Source organism: Aythya ferina (genome assembly GCF_964211825.1).
Source record: "Aythya ferina genome assembly, chromosome: Z".
In the NCBI taxonomy this organism is placed as follows: Eukaryota; Metazoa; Chordata; class Aves; order Anseriformes; family Anatidae; genus Aythya; species Aythya ferina.
Window position 1 is genome coordinate 64625335 of NC_140299.1, and position 27147 is coordinate 64652481.

Below are 27147 nucleotides of genomic sequence, written 5' to 3' on the forward strand. Positions count from 1 at the left end.
GAACAAAACCATAAAGTGTCCAAAAACTAGAGCATCATCAGAGGAAGTGGGTGGCTAAGCTCTTGGCTGATTTATTCAGGCAGAGCTGGTAAGCCAACCAGGGTTTAGAACGGCCTTGTTGATGCAGAATCACAGGCACAGAGACATTTACATCTGCAGACAGAAAAGAGGAATGGTAGGCTATCTTATTTGCTAGCTCTATAAATGAAAGAAACTTATGACCAGTCTTGCACTGCATCTTATGTCAAAAATTTGGGGTTAACTTACCAATAATAAGGAGGTACGAACCTGCAAAAAGCAATCATATAGTTTGGAAAATGATAGGCATGTTGCCTGTTCATAACAACTTTGAATGAGAGAGAAAGGGAATCACTGACTCTCTATTACACTCAATTTTCTATACTAGTACTCATTCTCCCTCTGCTTTCTTTATTGTTTCTTTCTTTTTACCAAATCATACACTGCATGCTGTTTAAAACTAAACTGTTATCTCACTGGGCAGGGGCCTTATTTGGTTTCACAGCACAGCAAAACATGAACTGCATTTAGCACTGTGAGGTGTTAATGAAGTGACATATACTAAAATTGTTTATTTTTGTTGTCATTAGATATTTTCACGATTTATTCCTTGTGGCTTCACATCAACAGAAATCACTATTTGATTTTCATATTTATCTACAATAAAATAGTTTTAGAAATTCTAAGCCATTTATTAAGGTTCATTTTTCATAGAGGAAGCAAGGCAATTCTCTTTCTTGTTCAGCTTCATCCATGAAAACAGCCTGCAGATGTCACCACTCTGTTCAAAATAACTTACTTCCATTTCTCCCCTAAGTACATTGTACATGTTGATGAGGACTTGTTGAGGTTAACAACAGTAAGCCTAGATCTACAACAACAGCTTCTATTAGTGAATCACAAACATCTATTCTATCAACTTTTTTTCCAGCTGATCATAGCAATTGTCTGGAACACAATAACAGAAACACTAAATTTTGCACAGGTGTTATGACGTATTTATTAGATTCTTATAAGAGTCTGTATAGAGTCCATTCCTGACAACTTTAAAAGAAAAAAACATGTTCCATCAATAAGAAAATGCAGAGGTGGTCATGTCCTCTAAATTTACTTGACTGTTTTTTCTTTTTCCCCAAGTCTATTCATTCAGCTCAATTGCTACCTTGTTCTTTTTCTCTCTCTCTTTTTTTTTTTTCTTAATTGTGTCAGATTCTTAAACTGGCTTGTACGTAGTTAGGTCTTCTCTGAGCCCAGACATATAAATAAACTGTTATAGTAATAATAAGAAGCTATGCATCTGTAGCTTCAATGTTACAGTGTACATAAATATTTTTAGCTCCCTTAGAGGTTAGCTAACAAGAATTAACTAGGTGTATTTCTTTTAGGGTTGAACTATTACAAATCTTCTGTGTTTGCAGTGGTCTAAGAGGTGCTGTGGGTCAGTTCACCTGTGGTAACAGGACTAACATGTTGATTGATATAAGCTGAGTGCTTAGACTCTGAGAAATACTCCTCCTCCTTTGACATATTTTCTTCCCCATGTTGACTTGATCACCTTGACTTCTATTTCTATTGATTTCTATTTCTTGGCTTCATCTACTCTTTTAGCTGTTCTTTCCCAATGCCTAATTTGTTCATGAAACACCTTTCTGCAATCATCTGAAATAATTTTACCATTATTTCTTCTTCAAACAGCTTTCACTCGAAGTTATCACAAACCCCAAATACTAGAATGTACTCCCATGACTAATGGTCCTAGTGACTTTGATGGACAAAGGGTACATCCGTGTTCTTCAACTCAAGTCAAGATACTTGAGTTGCCATCAAGTTCAACCATAGAGCTTTTTTGTTATGTCTACACTGAACACTGGTACTGTACAAAGGTATCTAAACTGGTTTATTTAGATCTGACTCTCAAAAGCACTATAGCTGTGTAAACCTTTTCAGCAAGCCAAACTATCCTTTACAGCAGCTCTGTACAGCAGAACTGTATGTTGGCCACTCAGTGGCCAACCTGATTCACTGAGAGCTGGTTAAGAAATCACCATCACACTGTTTTGTTTAGCATAGATAGGTTTAAAGATTAGAAGTCTGGAAGGGATGATTTGCTAAAAGTGTAAGTCCTTCAAAGCAAAACAAACTGCAACTGTTAGACTTTCATACGGAAATGATGAAGAGCTACAGCTAAACAGAAAAAGAAACAGAAAGAAAATATCATAACAGTAAGAAGAGCAGGCTTATCTACACCGGATGTTCTTTTTTAACATAAAAAAATATATTAGGTATTTTTGTGTATATACTATGTACTATATAATCATGCTTTCTTCTTGCAGTATGATTACTTTAGATTTATAATAGCACCAATACAATAGCATCCAACAGAATAGAATCGAGAAAGTAGAACTTTCTGGTATTTTAGTCTGAGTCCTACTTGTTTAAAAGTTCTTTCTTGCAGTATATTTTAGGGTATCAATAATTATTCCTACTTGTAAGACCTCCTGTAAATGTTTTAATAGTTGTTGTTATTCAAATTTGATTTAAATTAGGTTTCTGATGTAGGTATTACTCTACCTGTATGCATCCTAGATAGCCATGTTGAGCAGCTATATGAACAGCAGTATTTCCATCCTGGTCAACTTCATCCAGTGAAATTCCTTGTTCTTGCATAAACTGAAGAAGCCACAGAAGTATTTTCTCCTAAGAGAAGGGGGAAACAGATGCCACAAAAGATAAATGACGAAAAGCTACAGGTACAGGAGGAATACTGGTACTGTCATCTGGCATCAATAATGATCAATAATTCCTTTCATAAGACCTTGCTTTCAGCCTCTCTTAACTTTGTAGGACATAGTATGTCAGGAGTTTGTCTCTGACTGTTTTTTTTTTTTTTTTTTTAAGGAAATATACCAAAGTATTTTAATCTGCCTTATAAAAAGACGTTACATCACTGTAACACATTCTGACAAATTGTTCACTGGAAAACATGCATGCCTATATCTTGCAGAGGACTCCTGAAGTACAACAGCTTGTGTGTCAGCCTGAAAATCTTTTTCTGAAAGCTTCACAAGCTTCTTTGGAAAATTACAACAGGAATATGTACAGATCACAGAGATGAGCAGTTAGATTCTTCAAATCTATCATCATGCTCCATGATGTGCAAGAAGAGAAGCAAGGCAACTAAACTCAGGAAATCTGTCCATCCTGAGCTCTCAGTGCGCCGATTTTTCAAGGAAAAGGAGATGGAACCTCGAATTCTTTAGGTCTCCTCCAGAATATTCCATCCATTCAGGATCTCTGCTTTCTACTTCATAGGGACAAATTGTCTGGAACTTATCTTCTTTGCATTTCCATTTTAACAGCAATTTTGTTTTTTGTTACAGGGCGAAGGAATAGGTATTTATACTTGGCTGAATGCCAAATATAGATGACAGCCAGCATGGAGGAATGACTTAAGATCACATATCACTCTTAAAATGCTTTCGAGCAATTTCTGGAAATGCCTGTGGTGTTGGCAAGCAGTGGAGAAGGATTGTACTACTCCTGTAAATTTCCCTTATGTTTTAATAATAACAAGAAAAATATTTTAGAGACATTCCTCTGCGGAACTGGAATACAGTTATAGCTGTGAAATTATATATATCTTCAAAATGTAAAAGTGACCGAAACGCTGAGCATGGCCTATAACTTTATGATCACAATCAGCACGGAGAAAATTAGGCTTTCCAGTCATTTATGTTATCAACATAGAAATCAAGCACCTGTACGACTAAATGCCATCATCTCTACTTAGAAGTGTCTGTGTATTAACTCATCACAGGCACAACATTAGAAACCTACTGAAACAGTTTGTGTTTCTCTCAGATGACTATGTTTTTTAACAGATGTATCCTTGACATGACAAACACAGGTAAAATAACTTCAGTTTTCTTCACTTTCATACGGAAAAATGAAAAATCGTTTATCAAAATATACCATACAACCCTTTCATAACACTCATATGATATACCTGGAAGAAAATTCTTCCTAGGAAAAGGTTTATAATCATCTATTTACTCAGACAAAATGAAGAATAATAAAATTTATTTAGAAGGTTAAGATAATGGAAAATAGTCACATACTTGTTATGTAACAGGACCTGATATACACTGACAAATTACTCAGTACAGCTGATAATTTTAAGACCTTCAATGGACTTACGTTGTAGCAGTGGTTATTGTCCCTCTGGCATATTCCACACCTACAACTATGCAAACCTCTCTAAAAAAAAGATTCTGGGAAAATGTCACAATACATAATTTCTGTTTTGGGACTGGCTCCATCAGCTTTTGAAACAGAAAGAGCAGTTAGCAAAGACCATTTAAATGATTAAATATACTACAAATGGAAGGATTAGCATGGTGAAGAGTACAGACTCGACAGTCAATCTTTGCCCCATTACTTGAAATTGATTAAATAGATACCAGTTTTTTTGAATAAAAGACTAAGGTGTGTGAAAGGAACACAAAAATGACATTACAAACGAAAAAAACAATCATCTTGAGGTGCATAAATGTGCATTTACATATCTGAATGCCACATACTGTGCCCACATTGTGGTCTCTTGCACTACACCACTGCTGAGAGGCACACAGAAACCCCCCGAGGCTCTCAGTAATGCTGTAGCTCTGGTTCCCCAAAGTCCCTCTTGACTTTCTTGAGCCTGCAGGGAACAAACACTTGGCATTCCTCACCCTCTGTCTGTTACCAGTGTGGCCCATGCTATGATAGTATCCATGTTGGAAAGAAGCTATAGCCCTTTGAAGCTCTTAGTCAGGACCTATTATGTACATCAGGGATTGCACCATCACTCCTTCCTGTTGTTCAGGAGCAGCTGGTATATGATCTACCATGCACCAACAACGTGGTGTGAAGAGACCTGCCCACCACGGTTGCTTCTTGCAAAAGCTCATGGTTAAAGAAGCCCTAGGTAGGAGGTATGCAGACCAGGCTACTGGTTGACTTTAAGCTCTTCTTCTCTTTCATCAGATGAATTTATGTGGTTCCTCTCTCATTTGACAAAATACAGTATTGTTGAGATGTTTTTGAAGTCTGGTCATGACTGTGGTTTGATGACCTTTAACTTAGGAGCTTTGCTATGAAATCACTTTTGTTGCCCATTCTAAATGATATTTATTGAAGACAAATATGGTATGCATGCCTAATGCCTGGGGAAACAATGGATGGGCTGACTCTGATAGAAAATGATTCAATAACAGGTCTTCCTTGTAAAAATATTACTCTTGTAATTCTGCCAAGACCAGTGTTTACATGGATTATCTCTCATGTAAGTAATGGTAAAATAAATTAAAACTTTGAGGATAGTGCCAATTACGCTTTGGAATATCTCAACTCTTTTTTCTTCCTAACACAGTTGGGCAAGATAGTCTGGCTTCCCTTCAGCCTCAACATTCCTTCGTGTTTGTAAGACATTTATAGATTATAAAAAAAAAAAGATAGTTGACATTACATATGAACTTTCTTTGGCATTCATCTAACTAAGAAAATTTGGCAGTAATTTTTATATCACCTTTGTAAATTTCATGCATGGTTGACTGTAGCTGGTGTTTCTTAACTGGTGGAGCTTCTGTCCTGCTCTGAAAATAATATCTAGATAAACTGTGCCAGATCTGCTCCTGGCAGTAGACAGTAGAGCTTGAAAAAAAAAAATAAATCTTGACTGGATTTAGTTTGTATAAACATCTTTAGAGATGAGGACAAAATTAGGCTAATGAAAAGAAGACATTAACATAAGTTCATATGAAGCTTTCTCTTCCAAAGTTTCTTCTCAGTAGTAAACATTTCTTTCTCAAATCCAGTACTGATTGGGCTCCCAGCTTCCTTGTATCAGTTGTAACTTTACAAGCCTTTATAGTTATAGAAAGCAGAATAAAATCAATCAGTATATCCAGCAGGTTCCTAATTTGCACCAGTAACATCTGCATAGCAGGTGACTGAAGAGTAATGGAGGTGTTTGTACAGCCAAGAACAAAGGTGTCTGTGTTGCCTTAGGAAACAGTAGGAGAAAGGGTAGACTTCCAGCTCCATAGCTTTCCAGATCTGCTCCTCTCCTTCCGTCCCCCTACAGCAAATCTACCCTTGCAAAGAATCAACTAACAGCCAAAACATGCCACAATATTTGTAAAGCATTGAATAAGATAACCATGTTTGTACAGGAAAGAAAAGGCAAATTTTCTTAGGGAATACATTTTGCTTGTCCTCTCTTTTACCAAGGAAGAGAGAAAACAGCATTAGCACAAAAATAGTATTTTTTCTGCATTTATCCTTAATGTTTGTTGAAGAAACTGGATGATACAACTAGTCCATCTGCCAAAGGCATTAGAGAAGAATAACCAATCACTGTTACTTGTATAGTAAATCCTGGAGAAGGTCCTTTGAAGAGGGGTTATTGCAAGGTCTATTTAGGAAAAACAGACTGTGGGAGGAGAATCTGGTCTAATCAAGCGGTATATGTTTCCCCAGACAGTAGCAAAACACAAAAATGCTGTACTTCTGTGGTTTCCCAAGATTAGATTTATAGATAAGTTAGGTGTGGAACAGGATTGGTTTACAACATATTTTATATGTAATTCTTAATAGGACTGGCTAGAGTTAGGCAGATGATTAAGTTCTGTCACACTTCATTTTACTGCCAATATACTGAATTAATAAATTGCCACAGTTTGCCATTTTTTTGAGATTAGTCTCTCCTGGAAAACGAATGTGAGCTATTCAAAATGTTTGATGATTTTCTAATATCCAAGGGGACCCATAAGGGATCATAAAGGCGAAATTTAGAAGATGCTCTTGGGAATTATAAGGCTGGCATAATATGGCATCTAATCTTCTCTGAGGCATTATTTAAAGCTTAAAAAAAAGGACTTAAGAGGGAGAATACTGAAAAAATACACGGATTAAATGGGAAAAAGATCTTTCAATATTTAAACTGTTTATGTACCCCCACATTTAAAAGCCATAAAATAATAAAGATGCTTTAAATTAAAATTCCTGTATAAGCATCACAATAATCTCTTTGAAAAGTAAATGAAAACCATACCTGACCATAGCAACCTGCATAATGAATAAGGCTCGGATGATCTTTGGAGCAACTTAATTCTGCAATAGCTTCTGTTTCGCTCACCATCCACCGAACACATTCCAGCTGACCATTCTAAACAAATAACAAAAAAAAATATTTAAATTCCAGCTGTTTCATTCCAAACACATCTAATAAACAGGGAAAAGTGTATCAGAAATGCAGTATGTCACAAAATTCCACTTTTTTTTTGAAGTTTTTCTTTAATCTGTCCTCACGTATTGCACTTGTTTATCTTGCTGTCCTGTATCAAATATAATTTGGCTACTTATAACTTATAGTCGCCTCAAGCTTACCTTGTAATTTCCATCTTTTCCCTCCTAAAACTACAGCTGAGCAAATGTGTTGGCACAGAATGTTTGCTGAATGGCGTCACAGCAGACACCAGCTCAAGAGGCAGTGAAAGAGTACTACATACACAGTCTGATCCCTATTGTTCAATTGTTTAGACCAAAACCATAGCTCTGCTTTTATCACGCATACAACAAGGCTCCATATTTAAAATTAATAAGATCATTTACTGGAGCAGAGTGAACAATCACTCTCCCTACAAACTCAATAATTAAGTGTATATTTCCTAAGTTATTATTAAGTATGTAGTATCTGAACACCTAAACCTCTTAGATTAGGACGTGTGATAAATATTGTACAAACACAAACGAGGAGAGGTTCTTGCCCTGAACTCCTTTTACAGCCCATTCTCAAGTGTTCCAAATTACTATGCATACTCAGGGAGGTTTACAAGTTTCTATGAAGTGGGATGTAGATGCTGCAAAGACCTTGATCCAAGTGCAAAGTCTTGCATCTAGTCTGGGACAATCCCAATTACAAATACAGGCTGGACAGAGAATGGATTGAGAGCAGCCCTGAGGAGAAGGACCTGGAGGTGTTGGTTGATGAGAAGCTCAACGTGAGCTGGCAATGTGTGCTTGCAGCCCAGAAAGCCAACTGTATCCTGAGCTGCATCAAAAGAAGTGTGGCCAGCAGGGGGAGGGAGGGGATTCTCCCCCTCTACACTGCCCCTGTGAGACCCCACCTGGAGCACTGCATTCAGCTGCAGGGCCCCCAGAACAAGAAAGATGTGGACCTATTAGAATGGGTCCAGAGGAGGGCCATGAAGATGATCAGAGGGCTGGAGCACCTCTCCTGTGAACACAGACTGAAGGAGATGGGGTTGTTCAGCCTGGAGAAAAGGACCTGGGGAGACCTTGTAGGAGCGGGCCTTCCAGTACCTAAAGGAGGTCTACAGGAGAGCAAGAGAGGGACTCTGTCAGGTAATGTAGTGATAGGACAAGGAGTAATGGTTTTAAACTAAAAGAGGGTGGGTTTAGATTAGACACTAGGAAGAAAGTCTTCCCTCAGAGCGTGGTAAGGCCCTGGCACAGGCTGTCCAGAGAAGCTGTGGATGCCCCATCCCTGGAGATGCTCAAGGCCAGGCTGGATGGGGCTTTGGGCAGCCTGGTCTGGTGGGAGGTGTCCCTGCCCATGGCAGGGGGTTGGAACCAGATGGTCTTTAAGGTCCCATCCAACCCAAACTGTTCCATGATTCTATGAAAGACAGATGAACATCTTCTTCAGAGCATGTTTGTGACCCAGTTTAAAAGCAACAGCTTTTAGCAGCTTCTCTTGCTGCAGTGTCTTCTCTTTCAAAAATCATACCTCACTACATGCAGGCATGACCTGCTCCTATTTCACTATTCAACTGTCTTTTTCATAAACGTTATTATAGTCTTTATAGCTAAAAGAATCATTTCAAGCCCTCAGTCAAAACCTCATACAGGACAAAAGAGAAAACATAAAATACTCTCTGCATTCATAGAAAGGAAAAAGCTATTTTGGAAAGGAAATAAATATCAATTTCAAGTTTCAGATTTGTTTTTACACAAAGAGAAGAATGCAAACCTGTAGGTTGGAGTCCACCAGTTCTCTGCCAGTTTCTAAAGTTTTCCCAAGAAGTAAATAGCAATTGAATAAAAATATATCTGAAAAATCAGAAACCCTTGTCATTGTTTTGTCTTAAGGTACTCCATGACTAAGATGAATGGCATTCAACCATCCAACCTTATTGAAGACCCAGAATCAGTTTGTCAAAATTATCAGCCTTCCTATACACCTCTAGGTTTTACTTTAGGGCAGCAACACCAATTATCCTCACATTTCCCTACATAATAGTTGTTTCTGTAAGTTTTGACAGTAATTATCACATTTTCTGACTGGTTGCTCTGCAATATGTACATTTTAACTTCAATGCAATTGTTGTAGACAACCGAGACGTTTCATCTCCAGATGCGGATCAGATTTATTTCATGCTTTGTAAACATGGTCTCACACCTTTTTTTTCTAACTCTCTTACACTTTTCTGAAGACACAACTGAGCCTGATTGATGAATGTTCCTCAGAATACAGCAATTTTTTAGACAGTTAACAGATTTAAAAATGAACATATATTCATTGACAACAATGGATAAAAATGTCATTTAACAAAAGGCTTGAAAATGACTTCCTGATGGATGTAATACCTACTGCTGTCACAGAAAGAAACTAAATCACCTTTATGCCACATTACAGTAGAGACAGAGACTAAATTACCTTTATTGCTAATCCAGCTGGAGTTAGCTGCTCAATGTTTCTTTCATTCAAACAGTCTTCGCCCATCAAAGAAGTGAGATGCTGCAGGCATTCTGCGTGTCCCTTTGATGCTGCTACATGCAACAGATTGTTGTCACATTCATCATGAATCTTATCCAGATTATCTGCTGCTAAATGTGGCTGATAAAGAAGGCGTTACGTTAGTTACAACTAGGGATAAGAACACAGAACTCTAAGCCTCGGAACCCAAGATACAAGACAAAAGACATTTTCCCATAGTCACATTCTTTTACAACTCATAACCAGCAGCTTTTAATTTCCTGGTACAGCAATTGGCTACCATTAGTGAAAGGATAGAGGCAGTATGCTCATTGGCTTCATTCTCTGCTTAATTTCTCTCCATCTAGGCTAAATGCCATAAAGAAGTGCAAGGTTCTTGAATAGCTTTAAGTCTTTGTACTAGTTTGTTCTACAATAACAAATGTGCAATGTAAGAAAATACATTTTCATAATTTCTGTCAATTTTGTGATTGGTTTCTTTTCTCTTTTTTTTTTTTGGAAGGGATGGGGGTGAGGAGAGGGAGGGGAGGAGGGACAGAAGGCATTATAATAATGTGTAATTCAAGAGAAATCATCCACAACTCTTAAAAATCTTCCTGTTTAATTTTGCTCATCACAAAGTGGTAGCTTGTATTGTTCAGCACAATCTAAATTGTACTTAAAACATGAGGCAGAAGACTCTTATTTAGTAGCTTGTTTCTGTTAAAAAAATAATTTGTTGGAATATTTACACAAAGTAATTCATAACAATGACTTAATACATTATTCCTGCCCAAGTCTAATTTTCAGACAAAACAATTAGACTGATAAACCCCAGAAGGAAAATGGAAGAAGAAACACAGAGTTAAGCAGTAACAACAAGTTTCTCGTGTAGTGCAGGCTTGTCAGAGTACTGTTTGATGAATATACTTTACTTACAGATTTTGATCTGTTTGGAAAATAAATACATATTTTCTGCCCACCCGCCTACCTATTATGACCTTTTTTTGTTTGTTTGTTTGTATTATTTTTACCAATTCCTATTTTGGGTGAATTCCATCTACTTTTATTTCTTACTGAGCATTCTAATATACTCTTCTGCCTCTGTCTAGTCTTTGAATGTCTGTCTTTGTTTTTACTGCTATGTTAATAGCATGCCTTTGTGCTTGAGCTAGACTGGTAAACAGAGAAGCTAAACAAAAATCTAACAAAAACAGTTCTTATACATACACAGGGCCTCCACCAGCCATTCTGACTGCAGATCACATGCTCTGCATCATTGTGTTCACTTGCATCTAGTTACTTTGGAAAACATCATTGATAGTGTCTGATCACTGTGCTAGAATTTACTGAAAACTTCATATGGGTCAGAGGCCATTGAGGCTTTAGAGAAAGCCCCTGCCTGAGAATGCTGCTGCAACAAGCCAGCATAAACACTCCTGAATAATAATCAGAATACAACAGAAGCCCCTCTGTTCCCACTGTCAGCTTCTAAATAACAACTGAGGTAAACTATTAATAACTGAACAAAACAACCCACAAATGTTGTGAAAGGCAAAGCCCATTTAAGATTTAAATATGATATTCAAATGATTTCAAGAGTTAAAATGCCTACCTTCTATATTATTTCAGTTTACTGCATAAACTAGCAATCTTGCCCATGCTCACATAAAACTAGTATCCTGTTTTTGTTACTTACTTGTTTTAAAGATGAAAACTTTCTACCTGGAAGATAATTTACCCAATTTATAAGGAGCATACAAGATACAAAGGGTGGTGATGCAAAATACACACTTCATAAATTTTGCTGACGTAATGAACCACATCACAGAACCCTCTTATTCTACACAGTTTATGAAAAAAATGATACTTACCAGTAATGATATTTGGCCTTCCTTTACAATGTTTAAGATGCTCTTAAATTTTTTCACCTCTTCACTCCTCTCTTCTGGGCCCCCTGCACTGCTCCAGTTCATATTCAGTTCCTCAAGCTGCTTGTTTTCTGCCACTGCTGTCTGCAGGTGAAAAGTCCTCAGGTGGCAGTTAGGCATAGTCTTCTCAGTTTTGTGAGCCTGAGGATCAACAAATGTCCTACAGAGGAAACCCTTGCCCTGGGCTTCAGATTCATGGACTGAGCTACACTTAACTAAAGGCTGGGAAAGCTCTAATTCTTCTGTTATATGCTTGTGCTGATCAAGGACAATGGGCTGCGTTTTTCTCAGCTGAGAGCCTTTCACAGGAGAGAGAACACAGAACTGTGTCACCCCAGAAGGCGAGTTCTCTGTGCTCCCTGTAGGGCAGGTCTTGCCACTAACACCATTGACTGTTGAACATACACCCAAATTTTTTTTCTCAGGAGCTACCTTTGTGAAGGGAATGAGTTGCTGGCTTGATTTAATATAAGGCACATCCAAAATTTCATCCATATCCAGGTCATAGTGCTCCAGCTCCCCGAGCAGAACAGTAGGCTCAATGTTTTTACTTTTAAGGTTCTCTCCTTCTCCTGGGCTCTGGTCATCATTCGGAGGTGCAGGTTGTGATTCGCTGCCCTTCTGGTATTCTCCTTTCTGGTTCTTTTGGTCATCACTTTCATTGTTCTCAGAGCTCTCTGGCTGGTGCTTTAGTGGGGAAACCCTCTTCACTGGTCTGAATTTATTGCACACATCTGCAATGCCTGTTGGTTTCTGTGCATTTCCGATAAGAGTTGAGACTCCACAGTTCCAGCTGCTGCTGGAAACTGAAGAAATAGAGGAATATGATTTAGAACTGCTGATTACTGCCAGATGTGTGACATGATATATATAGCATGCTTCAAAGATATACCTGGATAAGCACTGGTAGCCAGAATTACATGACACCTTGCCAGATTCATATCTAAACAGATTTAACTGCAACTCTAAGAAAACAGCTGAAGAATTTCACATTCTAGAACAGAAATCTTCAAACAGGACATACATTAAAATCATTTACAAATAAAGTAGTTTTAATCAAGTAATAGGAACCTGTAAGAGTCCAGTAGCATTCACAGTGGCCTTACCCAGCTATGCTGGTTGGAACTCTACTTTTTGCACATTTCTGGTTGAACAGAGATACATAAGAAGAGAAGGGCAACCTCCCTGGTTAAAACTGTTTTAAGTGAGTTTGTTTTAGTAACAGCAACAATTTATTCTTTTAAGGCATGTTATCTCTGGAAGATGTATTTTTGACACAGGAAGTGGAAATCATGTTTTCATTAAAACAGCAAGTCAATAGAGGTGACCCTTCCTCTCTGCTCAGCCCTAGCAAGGCCACACCTACGGTCCTGCATCCAGTTCTGGCTCCCCGGTGCAAGAAGAACACAGACTTCCTAGAGCAAGTCCAGCACAGAGACACAAAGACACAACAGGACTGGAGCTTCTTTCATACGAAGAGAGTCTGAGAGAGCTGGGACCATTCAGCCTGCAGAAAAGAAGGGTCAGGAGAATCTTACCCACAGGTATGAAGGCATGTTGGGAGGTAAGGAAGAAGAGGGAGCTGGGCTCTTCTCAGTGGTACCCACTGACCAGATAAGAGGCAATGGGCACAAACTGAAACACACGAAATTCCAGCTGAAGGGAAGTGTAAGGTTGTATAGAAGTAGAGTGTCTGCTACTTTAAGGGCATTTGGTGAAGAACCTTTTCCAATGCAACAAGGGATAAGGGAGGAGGTGGTGGGAACCAAAACTTGGTCAGTTTTAACAATTGATAAAGAAAGATGGAATGTGGGAATGTTATTTAAGCAAGGTTGACTGAGTTGATAAGAAGTAAAGTACCATGAGCAAAATGCTGAGACACAGACCTGACAAACAAAAATTGGGACAATGGCAAGAAATAAACCTCCTAGTCACACTAGTGGATGGACTATCTAAATACAGGTGCAGCTTCCAGGAAGATCAACCTGGATTTTGCAGAGGATAATACTGTGAACCGGAGGGTGAGGGGAGCCTCGACTGGGAGGCTGCAGAAACTTTAGACCTCTGCAAATCCATGGGGGTATGTAAGAGGAAAGGGGAGCAAGAAGAACAAAGAGAGTAAGAAGAAAAGGGTATAAAAGAGTGCAGTATAAATTAAGAAGGTGTGCTTTTCTAGCTGGGCCGTGCACCTGATCACCTGGTGTGCCTGGGGTGTGCATGTGCATTCACCTGCAAGCTTTCAGCTGGACTTGCTGACAAGTAGTGGGGCCCTTGGGTCCTTGCTAGGGTATCAGGCATGGCGGGGGTCTCTGCCTGTGTGCCTGTGGAGAGCGTTGTGTGCATGATGGCAAGTGTGTGAGTGCTGCCTGTCTGCAGCGAGCCTCAAGCTGGACCAGATAGCAAGTAGGTGACCCATGAAGGAGGTAGCAGGCCTAGGGGGCAGGGTGCTGGGTGGACAAAGGGGCTGTGCCAGGGGTTTGAAGGATCCACAAATGTGTGTGTGCTGCACAAATGTGCGTGTTGTGAAGCTGCAGAGTGCTGTGTGCAGTCCTGTACCAGTGAACCTGTATCTCCTCTACAACCAGGAGATACAAATGCGTCTGTGTGTTTTGGACATGTGCTCAGCTTTGGTACTCTTTGAACCTGCAAAAGGGAAAGCCGCAGCTATATCCCCCAGCCTGGGCAGAAACCCTGGGTCCCTAGGCACCAGGCTGGGCCCCAGCAGCTGGGCAGGAGTGGTCCTGGGCTGGAAGAGCTAGACCAGGTTGCCCATAGAAGCTGTGGATGTCCCATCCCTGGAGGTGCTCAAGGCCAGGCTGGATGGGGCTTTGGGTAACCTGGTCTGGTGGGAGGTGTCCCTGCCCGTGGCAGGGGGTTGGGATTAGATGGTCTTTAAGGTCCTTTCTAACTCAAAACATTATATGACTCTGTAAATTCTGTGTCTGTGAAGATACTGAAAACTCAGCTGGACATGGTCCTGAGTAACCTGCTCTAACTGACCCCGCATGAGCAGAGAGGTTGGGCCAGATTTCAAGAGGTCCCTGCCAACCTAAACTATTCTCTGATCTGAAAATTAAGCCTACTTATTCAGCTGCAATGTTTCTTTTTCCATTTCTCCTCTGTATGCTGGGCTTCTCGGTCCAACTTTCCATCTGTTAATGTGCATACATTTATACACACACACACACACATACCTATAGCTCTGGAACTTCCAGAAAATTATTTCAGCACATTGGAGCTTGACCAGTGAGTCTGACTTACAGAGAAGAAAAGGAGCTTAAGACACCTGAGCTCTTAGTCCTATTGGATCTGCATTCTTTCCTACAGTCCCAGTTGGTGATATTTATGTTCTCATTAATCAGTGAACTCTGGTAAATAATTTTATTTATTTATTTATTTTCATTAGAGACACAGTGCTAAAAACACTAAAGCCTTTAGGCAGTTTCTCCTTCAATGTTCCTCTTACTGTACATTAAGAGTTAATACATTCTCAAACTCAAGAATGCAGTTTAAACATAGCAGATTTATTACACATGCTAACTGCATATCAGGGGGATCTAATTCGTGGTCAAAACACACAATTTGCCATGAACACCTTCCTAAGGAAACAGATATATACACTTTCAGTGCGACATTAGTGTTTGAAGTGAAAGATTAGTATAGCTTAGTAGTTACGGATGTCTGAAAATTACCTTAATACTTTTGGAAATGCTTAAGAATACATTTCCGAAAAATAAATAAAAATAATAATAATCAGAAGGCATGTAACTTAGTGGGCCAATACAAAGAACGCACTGTACTGACTTATTTATGTGTTGTATAAGATTCTAGGTTCAAAGGCCTACACTTTTATGTTGGTTTTATTTACATGTGAAATTTTTTCCAAGTGATACAGGGAAATGGATACCATATGTTTCCCAGCTGTTTTGTTCTGACAGGAACTATTAAGCACTCAGTATGGAAATGAATTCTGTCTGCGTTTTATGAAAACACTGCTTTCAACACAGGGGTCTAGACAGAGGAAAAGGCATCAACATTTTGTTTGTCGTCACTTTCTTTAAGCTTTCATTTATTTTGTTGCTTTGCTTTTTCTACTTTCTAACCTTAACAACAAGTATTTACAGAAACCACTGATGGTAAAACTGTAAAATCGGACACCGCAAAGAAGCAATGACCTTTGTTACAAATCTGTCTTGGATCATTGCACAGTCATATATTTCTCTTTCATTACATCTAGAGTGGCGTAAGGCAATCGCATTCTTCATTGTTTTCCTTCCCAACATATTGGTGGAGCATCTCTTTACAAATACTAGCTCCAGAAAAACAAACTGGGACACTAAGAACAATTAGCAATATTTTTACTGACTTATGAACATATTCTTTACTTAATTGGGATGATGAATTCACACTGCATTTAATAAAGGACTAGAACATGGCATTTAACCACAGAAGCACTAGGAAGGAAAGCTAATCAAATTGGTAGATGCAATCCTTGGTGCAATTATTCACTTGGATGCTGTATAGGCTGCATTACTGCTTAGGCAGTTACAGCATGGTTTCCTCCTACAAAACACCGAGAACATTGGCCAGAATAGTCCAGGGCATTGCTTGAATCTCCTCTCTTCTGTTTTCAGATGTTTGTTCTCTGTAGAAGCAAAGGCAAGCAATGCCTATGTCCTCCAAAACACCAGCACAGCAGGAGTTATGCAAGTAGTCTTCAACAGCTGCTCCAGGGGATAAGTGCCTTGCTCATTTCTCCATACTTATGAACGCAGGCAGGGGCCATTAAAAGTCTGGGTCAAATAAATACTGCTTTATTCTCTTATAAACAACAATAAAGGATGGTTTAAGCTTAAGGCAGTGGACTAGAATGTGGAACAGCTAAAATGATTCCCAAATCTGAAAAATAAGTCTGGTGCAATCTTGGATAAAACAGATCTCTTCCATGCACCAGTATTTACAAAATCATAGAGTGGTTTGTGTTGGAACGGACCCTAAAGACCATCTGATTCCAACCTCACTGCCATGTGCAGGGACACCTCCCACCAGACCAGGTTGCTCAAAGCCCCATCCAGCCTGGCCTTGAGCACCTCCAGGGATGGGGCAGCCACAGCTTCTCTGGGCAACCTGTGCCAAGGCCTTACCACCCTCTGAGGGAAGAATTTCTTCCTAATGCCTAATCTAAGTCTCCCCTCTTTTAGTTTAAAGCCATTACTCCTTGTCCTATCACTACATTACCTGATAAAGACTCACTACCCAGCTTTCCTGTAGGCCCCTTTTATATTGGAAGGCCGCTATAAGGTCTCCCCAGAGTCTTCTCTCCTCCAGGCTGAACAACCCCAACTCCCTCAGCCTGTCTTCATAGGAGAGGTGCTCCAGCCCTCTGGTTATCTTCATGGCTCTCCTCTAGACTCATTCTAATAGGTCCACATCCTTCTTGTTCTGGGGGCCCCGCAGCTGAATGCAGTGCTCCAGGTAAGGTCTCACAAGAGGGAGAGAATCCCCTCCCTCACCCTGCTGGCTACATCTCTTTTGATGCAGCCGAGGACACAGTTGGCTTTCTGGGTTGCAGGAACACATTGCTAGCTCATGTTGAGCTTCTCGTCAACCAGCACTCCCAGGTCCTTCTCCTTAGGGCTGCTCTCCTTCCATCCTCCACCCAGCCTGTATTTGTGCTGGGGATTGCTCCGACCAAGGTGCAGCATCTTTCATTTGGCTTTGTTGAACTTCATGAGGTTCTCACAGGCCCACCTCTCAAGCCTATCCAGGTCTCTCTGGATGCTATCCCATCCCTCTAGCACATCAACCACAGCACACAGCTTGGTGGCATTGGCAAACCCGCACTGTCCATGTCACCAGCAAAGACATTGCACAGCACAGGTCCCAGTACTGACTGCTGGGGAACACCGCTCATCACTGACCTCCACCTGGACACAGAGCTGTTGACCACAATCCTTTGAGAGCAGCCATCCAGCCAAGTCCTTACCCACCAAGTGGCCCAACCATCACATCCATGTATCTCCAATTTAGAGACAAGGATATCATGGAGGACAGCGTCAAATGCTTTGCACAAGTCCAGAGAGACAATGTCAGTTGCTCTTCCCCTATCCATCAATGCTGTAACTCCATTGTAGAAGGCTTCCACATTTGTCAGGCACGATCTGCCCTTAGCAAAGCCATGTTGGCTGTCACCAATCACCTCCTTATTTTCCATGTGCCTGTTTCCATGCACAGTTTCCAGGAGGATCTGCTCCATGATCTTGCCAGGCACAGAGGTGAGACTGACTGGCCTGTAGTTCTCTGGGTCTTCCTTTTTTCCCTTTCTAAAAATGGGGGTTATGTTTCTCCTCCATCGGTCATTGTGTACTTTGCCAGACTGCCACAACTTCTCAGCTATGGTGAACAGTGACTTAAGAACTACATCTGCCAGTTTTCTCAGGACCCATGAATGAATCTGACCAGGTCCCATGAACTTTTTCACCTTCAGGTTCCTTAGCTGACCTTCTCCTAAATGTACAGTGGGTGTTTCTTCATTCTCCCAGACCTTTTTTTTTTTTTTTTTTTTTTTTTTTTTTTGTAACAGTGTAGTCAAAATTCTTTCTTTAACTTTTAATCACAAATATGAGAGGCTTGGGCAATCTCACTATTGTGATGCTTCAGTACTAAGAAAGAATAACAAAAAAAACTGGGAAAGCTTTTCATTGCCATCAATTAAGATGTGTAGGTCTGACACGTCTGAAGTAGCAAAGCATTTCCTTGGCAGAAAATATCATCTGAAGAAAATCTGCAAAAGTCAAATTTGCAAAAAGTAGTTCTTTACCATATATTATGCTCTGTGACCTTTGTGAGGAAGAAGCACAAAACTTGATTAAAGAGGCCTGTGGGCATATTTGCAGTTTTATTAATTTATAGGTCAATTCAATCACTTTGTCATATTTGATTTTAAGAATCAAAATTTACCTTGAACTTTGAGAGAGAGAGAGAGAGGGAGAGAGATCCTTAAAACATGTTTCCAATTTGCAGGATCTGCTGACATTTTTTCAATGTTACCTAAGTATCTAGGGCAGGGAGAGATGTGTGAAAGAATCTTATCTAGTATATGAGCATCTATGGAAACACATAGTAATTATATGAGTTTTGTCCAGCCATTGAGACTACCCTATGAACAGATGAATTCTGACAGGCATTTTCCATGATTCTTGCAACCCAATGTCAGATATTAGACTATGTTTAAATTGTCCTGACTATAATGAAAATAAAGAGCTCAGCTTTTATTTCAGGGAAACTACTGCTGAAATTCATTTCTGATGTTCATGCAAGAGTTCGTCTCCCTAGCACAAGGGTACAATTACATTCTGTAACTGCTGATAGCTTCATGAAGTTTACAGCACTTGCAACACAAGGAAGAGGTGGCAAAGAGCTATATATCAAGCATCAGAACCATGACAAAATGAACTGAACATACTGCAGAGTGTAATTTGTAGATGCTGCCATGCAAGATCTTCATGGATCCACCTAACAAAGATCCCAGAACAACTCACATTTTCAGAGCACTGACTGGCTGAGGATCTGGGGGAATGGCCAAACTTCTAAAAGTGTGTTTCTGTCACCGTCACCACAGCCTCATTTAGTTTATACTTTGACTGATTTCTGTAGCCATGACTGCTGCTCTTGAACAGCTGGGACATACAACAGGCAGTGGTATAGGCAAGCAGGAAATGGCTGAAAAGATATGAGTCAGTTGCAGATCAGCTGGCATTGAATCCATGTTGTTCTAGCAGATCACCTGATAGACCTCTGTTTAACATGACTGAAAAAGAGTATTAGTTCATTCCCTTTCTGTGGGTGGAAAGTGATGACCCTCATCATTGTTATATCACTACGTAGCATTTTTAGCCTGCTGTTCCTGTTCTTTCTCTGGATAGACAGCAACACCTTAATGGTCAACTGTGTTGAACCATTGTCCAGGAGAAAAACTGCCTGACATCCGTTTATGCAAATAGCTATCAGTCATAAATGCTATTAATGCTACTTCTGTCCAATGACCTGACCCAGACTGTGCTAACTCTAAATTCACTGTATTTCAACCTTTGTTTTCTATAAAATCTATACCTGCACAGTCACAAAACACAGAAAAACTATGAGTAATGAAGAACAATATTCTGCTTGAGCAATGAAGCTGATAGTCCTACAGTATGGCAGGTTTATCTGCTAATTTTATCATGCCTAGTAGATTTCCTAAAGGTCTATGAATCAGTCATTTAGAGAAAAGATCCTCGAGCAATCTTGTGCAACTAGACCTGCTCTGAGCAGGGAGTTGGACGGTTCAGATTCATATGTGCCTTCTGACTTCAGTTATCCCATGATGAAGATGTAACCACCTTGAAAGAACACAATCTGTTTGCACATAGCAGCAAGACTGGAATTAATGTGAAAAACTGTCAAAGAGACAAGAGAGGAGATGGTTTGTGGGCTTTTGCCTCAACAACTTGTCACTACATATTTGGAAGTCTTCCAGTACGAAATACAGGAAGGTACTCTCCGCCCTTGCTGAGAACATAACAGCAAGCTTCTTTACCATGTAGACTCTATGAGAACAAACTCTGTTAAGTTGGCTCTATTGCCACCAAAGGATGAATGCATTCTAATGTCTTATCCAAAACAGTTCCTCCATGTTTTACAAACTCTGTGACTATGCAGTTTACTTTCCATCATTGTCATTAAGGAAGTCTGGCAATTTACAAATGCCCATACATATATTTTTTAAAATGCAGTATTTCACCATATTGTTCAAGAACTATGTAATTATTTGGGATCACTAAGTATGTATAAAGTTTCACATCTGGAGTTTTACTGTCTTTAACCTCTGAAATAAACACCTGATCATCTTTGTGATAGAACCTCAGTAAATAGTTTTAAATCAGTAAAGACTCATTGCAGATCCATTTAGAGAACTGTAATTCTGACTTTGTATACAAGCAACAAGGTGCTGTCTACACTAGGGAAATTTTTAGAAAATTTCTCACACTTTTTAACACTGATTTGTCTACAAAACAGGCAGCAATACTGAAGCTCCAAAGAAGGGAGGAAGGGATGTCCCTTACATACCAATGGATAATAAAAAGCAATTATGAGTAACTTGCTATTTATTGTTTCATTAATATAACTGAAATAATATTTAACAATTGTAACTGAAGGTGGCACTGTTTTACAGTTTTAATATATTAATAACTTCCAAGAGTACATTTTACGGTTCTTATGTGAGTGCTATGTATGACAGTCTGAATCAAAGAACAACCCTGCACAGGCACAAACAGAGTGGGTTTGTTCCCACTGAAGTGGAATTTGAAGCTATTGTAAAGAAGAAAGAAAGGGTCTGGAAATGATAGAAAGAAGGAAAAGTAATAATTCATCCTTTTAAATAATGATACGTTACTTCCAGGTAATCCAAACCTTAATATGAGCATCAGTAAATGAATAATTTTTCATATCTTGTCTTGAGGAAAAACACTATAAAAGCTGTCATTTTTACAGTAAATAATATAGAAGAGGCAAGGAAATTTTCAAAATGAACAAATTGGGTTTACCCTTGTCCAGACAGATCTAAGGATGTAAAAGGGAGGTAGCAAGTCAAGTTCTACTGAAAAATCAGAAGAGCTTTTCCTGGCACAAATATGTAAAACAGGAAGAGGAAGGATGTGAAAATGAGGTAGGAGAAGAAATTGAATAGCTATCACCAGCGTCAGTGCATAGTCATCATTCTAATTTTGTTTTCCTTTATTCATTTATTTATTTATTTAGAGATAATTCTTCACTATTCTACCAAGGATTACCCAATCAATTTGGTACTATTTCAGACATATTTACCTGGGAGGTATCTGGAACTCTGTGGGCACTTAGAAATAAATGCCATATGACACTGCCTCCAAATCAAATTTTAATTTCAGTTATAGCTAAAAAAATTACAAAGAGCTTGAGATAAAAATTGTCTGCAATTTTATATTTCCTGACATTTTACAGTCACTAATTTAGTTTTCTCAAATAGAAAATTGATCTTCTGAATTCTTTCATGAGTAACGGTTCTGTGGGGAATTAATAAAGCACTGCATAAGGATGCTAAAAATAAACCTGCTTTTATCAACATGTAAATAAAGATCTAAAGCAGAGCATTTTTCTTATTTGAGACTAATATTTAAGGACAACCAAAAGTCATTGTAGCTGGCAGATATACTTCAGCACAATGATATGGTTTAGAGAAGCCTGTTGAACACAGATGTGGTACTCGATGACCTTTGAAGGTCCCTTCCAACTCAGGATATTCCATGACCCTATGAGGTCCCTTGAACCATTTACTCAAGTGGCCTTAGAAAACCTGCCCAGAAAGAAAGTAACTAATTTCATGCTTAATAACAAAAACATAAAGGACTGATTTCTGATGCCAGAATTCAGTGGGCAGGCTGGCTAACACTTCTTTCCTGAAAAATTAGTTTGCTAGATCCCTATTTAAAATATGTTTTTTAATTCTCGGTCCCTGAAGAAGAACAATGCACTTCTTAGTGGTTATTATGCTAACTAAAAAGATTGTTCTCTTGAAGGATGATGGATGAAAAAATGATTATCCTTATTCTCACATTATTGTGGGTAAAACAGGATTTGGCCTACACCTTCTCTCCAGTCCTGTAAATATTTTACCTTGTAGCCCATGGTTGCTGACAGATATACTTTGGTTCCAGGAATCCCCTGGAATTTTCCCCAGTCAGAATTCCCTCAATCTGAGGACGAACATGGAGGAGTCGCAGTGAGACTATTAACTGCATGACTTTCAGACACATCTTTCAAGATACTGAGGGAAAAAAACAACACCTTCCCGTAGTGACAGATCATGGCCACTGCAGTTTAAGGAAGGGAGCAGGCAGTGTGGAATTGATCAATTCGGGGAGGAAGAACTATAAGCAGTTCATTTTCTCAGACTTTCTAATTTCTCCTCATGGAAAAGAACAATTTGAGCAAAAGTTATAGGCAGAAAGAAATAGTTAAAAAAATAAATCTTGTGAAAGGTTTATGAGAAATGCGTGAGAAAGTGTGCTGACTGGTAAACACTGGTATGTTTGCCTAGGGTTGAAAGTGTTTAGAGCAATTTGAAACAATGTAACCAAACAATTTCATACATTACTAACATATTATTCAACATTTAGATGAAATGTGGAAAGAAAATGGGACTTACAAGGCTATTTACTAAACTTACCTGTGAACAATGAACAGTAAGACCAGCCATGTAATTAAAAAATGTAATTCCAGAAAGAGGAACTGTGGTTTAAATCTGTTCTAACAATCTCATGGTGAAAATGTTTGCCAGCATATTTACATATATATTAAAGTTGAAACTTATTTTCTCTATACCTCAGTCTTAATTGTCTTAGTGAACTAAATATTTTTTCTGAGACAAGGCTGAAAGAGACAATTGTTTTATAGATTATTAGGGTACTGACATGTCTAGTCTGACAGTTAACTTACTCTTAACTTTTGTTTGTTTGTTTGTTCGTTTTGTTTTAATTCTTCTATGGTTCTAATTCCACGTTCTTTGTTTTAGAGAAAAAATGTTACTTCAGCTAAACAGGAGTCAGTATGAGGCAAAAAGCTATACCAGCTCTTTGAAAGACTTCTGAATTTTTCTATGCCCAATTACTTAAATTGCTACTGGACTACAGATACAACATAGGAGGAACATCATGCACACTAATAACTTATGATATCATAAAATCAGATAATGGTTTAAGTTGGACGGGACCCTAAGGGCCATCCAGTTCCAACCCCCTGCAGTGTGCAGTGACACCTCCCACCAGACCAGGTTGCCCAAAGCCCCATCCCACCTGACCTTGAACACCTCCAGGGATGGGGCATCCACAGCTTCTCTGGGCAGCCTGTGCCACCACCTTCAGTGAAGAATTTCCTCCTAGTGTCTAACCTAAACCCACCCTCTTTTAGTTTAAAGCCTTTACTCCTTGTCCTATTACTACGCGACCTGACAGAGTCCGTCCCCAGCTTTCCTGCAGGCCCCCTTTAGGTACTGGAAGGCCCATCCCTACAAAGTCTCCGCGGAGCCTTCTCTTCTCCAGGCTGAACAACCCTAATTCCTTCAGCCTGTCTTCAGTGGAGAGGTGATCCAGCCCCTTGACCATCCTTGTGGCCCTCCGCTGGACTCATCCTAATAGGCCCATGTCCCTTTTGTTTTGGGGACCCCAGAGATGAACACAGAGCTCCAGGTGGGGTCTCAAAATATATATATATTGGTGCAGACACACACACACACACATATATATATATGTTTACATATCTTTCAGTGCAGGATATAATATATCTTCATCAGAAATAGCACACAACAACAGTAATTTGGGCAACTATTTTTAATGTTCTATGATATGAGGAAGGCAGAAGACTGCAGCAGAAGTAACAATGATCAATTAGCAGATTGGGCCTTAAACAGCATTGACTGCTGCAGTTTCATTGATATTTCAGCGAAGTCTGTGCAGGGATGTAAAGTGATACTTTCCTGTAGAACACTATGTATGTGTACTTATTGACTGAGTAAAAAGAAAATAAAGAAAAAAAAAAAGAAAAATAGATTTTAGTACTATTTTCAATTCACCAAAACTCTTAAGTGATAAATAGAGTGAAAAAATAGATTTTAGTACTGTTTCCAGCTTGCTGATATTATTATCAGTACTAAAGACCTATTTTTTGACTCAAGAATTTTAAACAAAGCTCTGAATTAACTTCCACTGGCAGACTCCCCAGTGCTGCTACTGTCTTCCAGCAATGCCTGTATTTACTTCTGTCAACTCCTTTTCAAGCCAATGGATGAGTGGAGATGTAATTGAAGTCATCACTGAAAAATGGCTGATTGCAGAGGCGATCATGAAACATGACTACACAATAAGCTGTCAATATCCTAGGGCCTTAAAGAAGAACTCATGACCAACGCCCCATCCTTGCCATTTGTGGGCATTTTCCTTTAAGACTACTATCTGTATTTTTAAAAGAATACTCTTTCCTTCCTGAGAGCAGACATTGATTCTGTCACTCTGGCTAAGCAGTACTCATGAATAGACCTAGGAGTACAATATGTCTTACGTGATATTCTTGCTTTCTTTCTCTATCTTTCTTACTCTTGGAGCAACAAAGTAAATAAACAACTGTCTATTTTTGTGAAAAGATGAGGCAATGTCCTGCTGCCACATGATCACCTCTTAATACTGATAGGCAAAGAGAGGGAGGAAAATAGCGCTGTGAGAGAAAATGAAGGGGGGAAATGAGGGGTGGGAAAGGAGAAAGTGCATTGAGGATGGAATTAAGGGAGCAAGAATGAGAGTGGTGAATAGTGGGGAGAAGAACAGGAAAAAGAATGGTCTAGAAGTACAATGGAAAGAATATTAGGAAAGACTTGGTGGGATGATGGCGGGGATGACAGGGGAAGGACTGGGAGGGCAAAATATTGGGGAGGAAATGCGTGTTAGAAAGGAAAATATTTGGGAAAGAAGTCGGGAAAGAAGGAGAAAAGGGGAGGAAAGAGACGGGAGTATAGGGGCAAGAATATGAGGGAGAATGTGGGGGAGAAATTGGAGGAGAACAGGGAGGAGACAACAGCAGAGACAAGACAAGGTGAGAAAGGCATGGGGTAGAGGATGGATTGGGAGTGAGGACAGGAGGGAGGACAGGGGCCAAGGACACATGCAAGGGGTTGCAAAGATGGAGGGTGTAAAGGCAGAGAATGAGAGAGGACAGGGAGAGGATGGGACAGAGAAAACTGATGTGGTGGGGAGACTGGGGACCCTCTCCCTTTCCTCTTATTCCCTGCTTTTCTGCTTGCAGCAGGTAATGCTGGTTGCACAATAACCACTGAGCCTTGTGTGGGCAAAAGCAATGCAAGAACATATGGTAAGGAAAGCTTCACTTCCCTTTTGGTCAAGGGCAGTGGCACAGGGCTATGGTGACCTGGTCTTTAATGACTCTGGCAGAAAAACTAGCTCATATAAAGTTTCAACTTAGTTACGCACCTTGAAAATTTACAATTCTCTGAAAGGAAATATAGAAATGAAAGTTGCCAAAGCATAGCACAGTTCCTAAAGCCTTCTATCATCCCACAAATTCCAGGTCTGCCGTTTCTGTTATAAAAAGTCTTTGATTCAACAACATTAATGAAAATTCAATTAAAGCATCAGATGAAAGCACAATAAACTTTTTCATAGCTCAACAAAAATGCTCCTCTCACCAATTCATTTATCCTCCATCAGGAAGAGAAAAACAAAAAGGGATTAATCTGATTTACAGAGTGAAAAACAACACTGAATGCACTTTTTGTTGGGGAGGAGGGAAAGAAGGGGGAAGGTCCCCAGCTGGTTCTCATCTATATGCCATGATTCTTCATTTAGTTTACACTATTAAACTCAAAAACTCTGCTTTAATCTTAACTAGTACAGTATGCCTTAGAGTGGATTCTATCATGTAGCATCCTTGATACAGTTTCAGACTCTGGCAAAACATCATCCCTCAAACTGGTCGTGGCCATATGGGTAGTAAATGTATCCAACATTTTTTCATTGGCGCCTACATTATTACGTCTTGTCACCAATGGTTTCTCGGGTTTTCAAGTAAATTGTTGCATATACTGTGGTTTGGAGCTGCTGAGATGAAGCCCTACATTTATCAGTATACAGCCAAATCCTTTTTTGGAACTTTTTTTTTTTTTTTCTCCTTCTAATGAACTAACATCTGTTGAAAAAAAAAAAAAAAAAAAAAAAAAAAGAAAAGTCATGTTTCCAGAAAGCTGTACAAAAATGAGAGAAAACAAAACAGAACACTGCCAAGAAGCAATTGTTGCCAAGTTGTACATGATAAAAAGCAGCCTAGAAACTGATGGGTGGACAGAAGTAGGAATCATACCTGATCTGTCTTCATTTTGTGAATCACACCTTCTACATAATTCTGGGATGGTCTTGAGAGAAGTTATAGAATACTGTAAAAAAAAAAAAAAAAAAGAAAAAAAATATAAGAAGTAATTTCTTTAAAAAGATAAAAAGTAAGACTTTCCAAGAGGTCCTGATACCATTGGCATTGTCTATATCTACCAAGCTGAGAGTACTTTGGGTGGCCTGATGGTTTCTCATCTTTGCTGGAAAAAAGCAGATGACGTTTGCTTCTGTGTCCCACCTCAAGAGATCTAAGAGACTTTCAAAACCACAGCAAAGCATCTACCCACCTGAGAGTTCTCCTTCCTGTACATCACCATTATTCAAGTCACAAATGTACTTTACATATTCTTTCCATGGAATGCACAGATATATCAAATGTAAGAATAAATTTAGACTTCACAGTAAAGATGTAGGGTCTGACTTTGCCCATCTTGGTATGTATTATGGAATTTATACTGCAAGATTCTTC

The 27147-nt window shown here is 39.3% G+C and overlaps 1 protein-coding gene across 5 annotated transcripts in view; it reads right to left on the minus strand.

Annotated features, from left to right (window-relative positions):
* Nucleotides 1-27147, minus strand: part of SNCAIP (synuclein alpha interacting protein) — an 89032-nt gene that overhangs the window by 19942 nt on the left and 41943 nt on the right. For all 5 annotated transcript variants that reach the window (XM_084505336.1, XM_084505340.1, XM_084505337.1 and 2 more), the window contains 5 exons: nt 26650-26722; nt 11653-12515; nt 9740-9919; nt 7112-7225; nt 2590-2715 (listed from right to left, as the gene is read on the minus strand). In XM_084505336.1, coding sequence (XP_084361462.1) covers nt 2590-2715; nt 7112-7225; nt 9740-9919; nt 11653-12515; nt 26650-26722 — 1356 coding nt within the window. The remainder of the gene's footprint in view (nt 1-2589; nt 2716-7111; nt 7226-9739; nt 9920-11652; nt 12516-26649; nt 26723-27147) is intronic.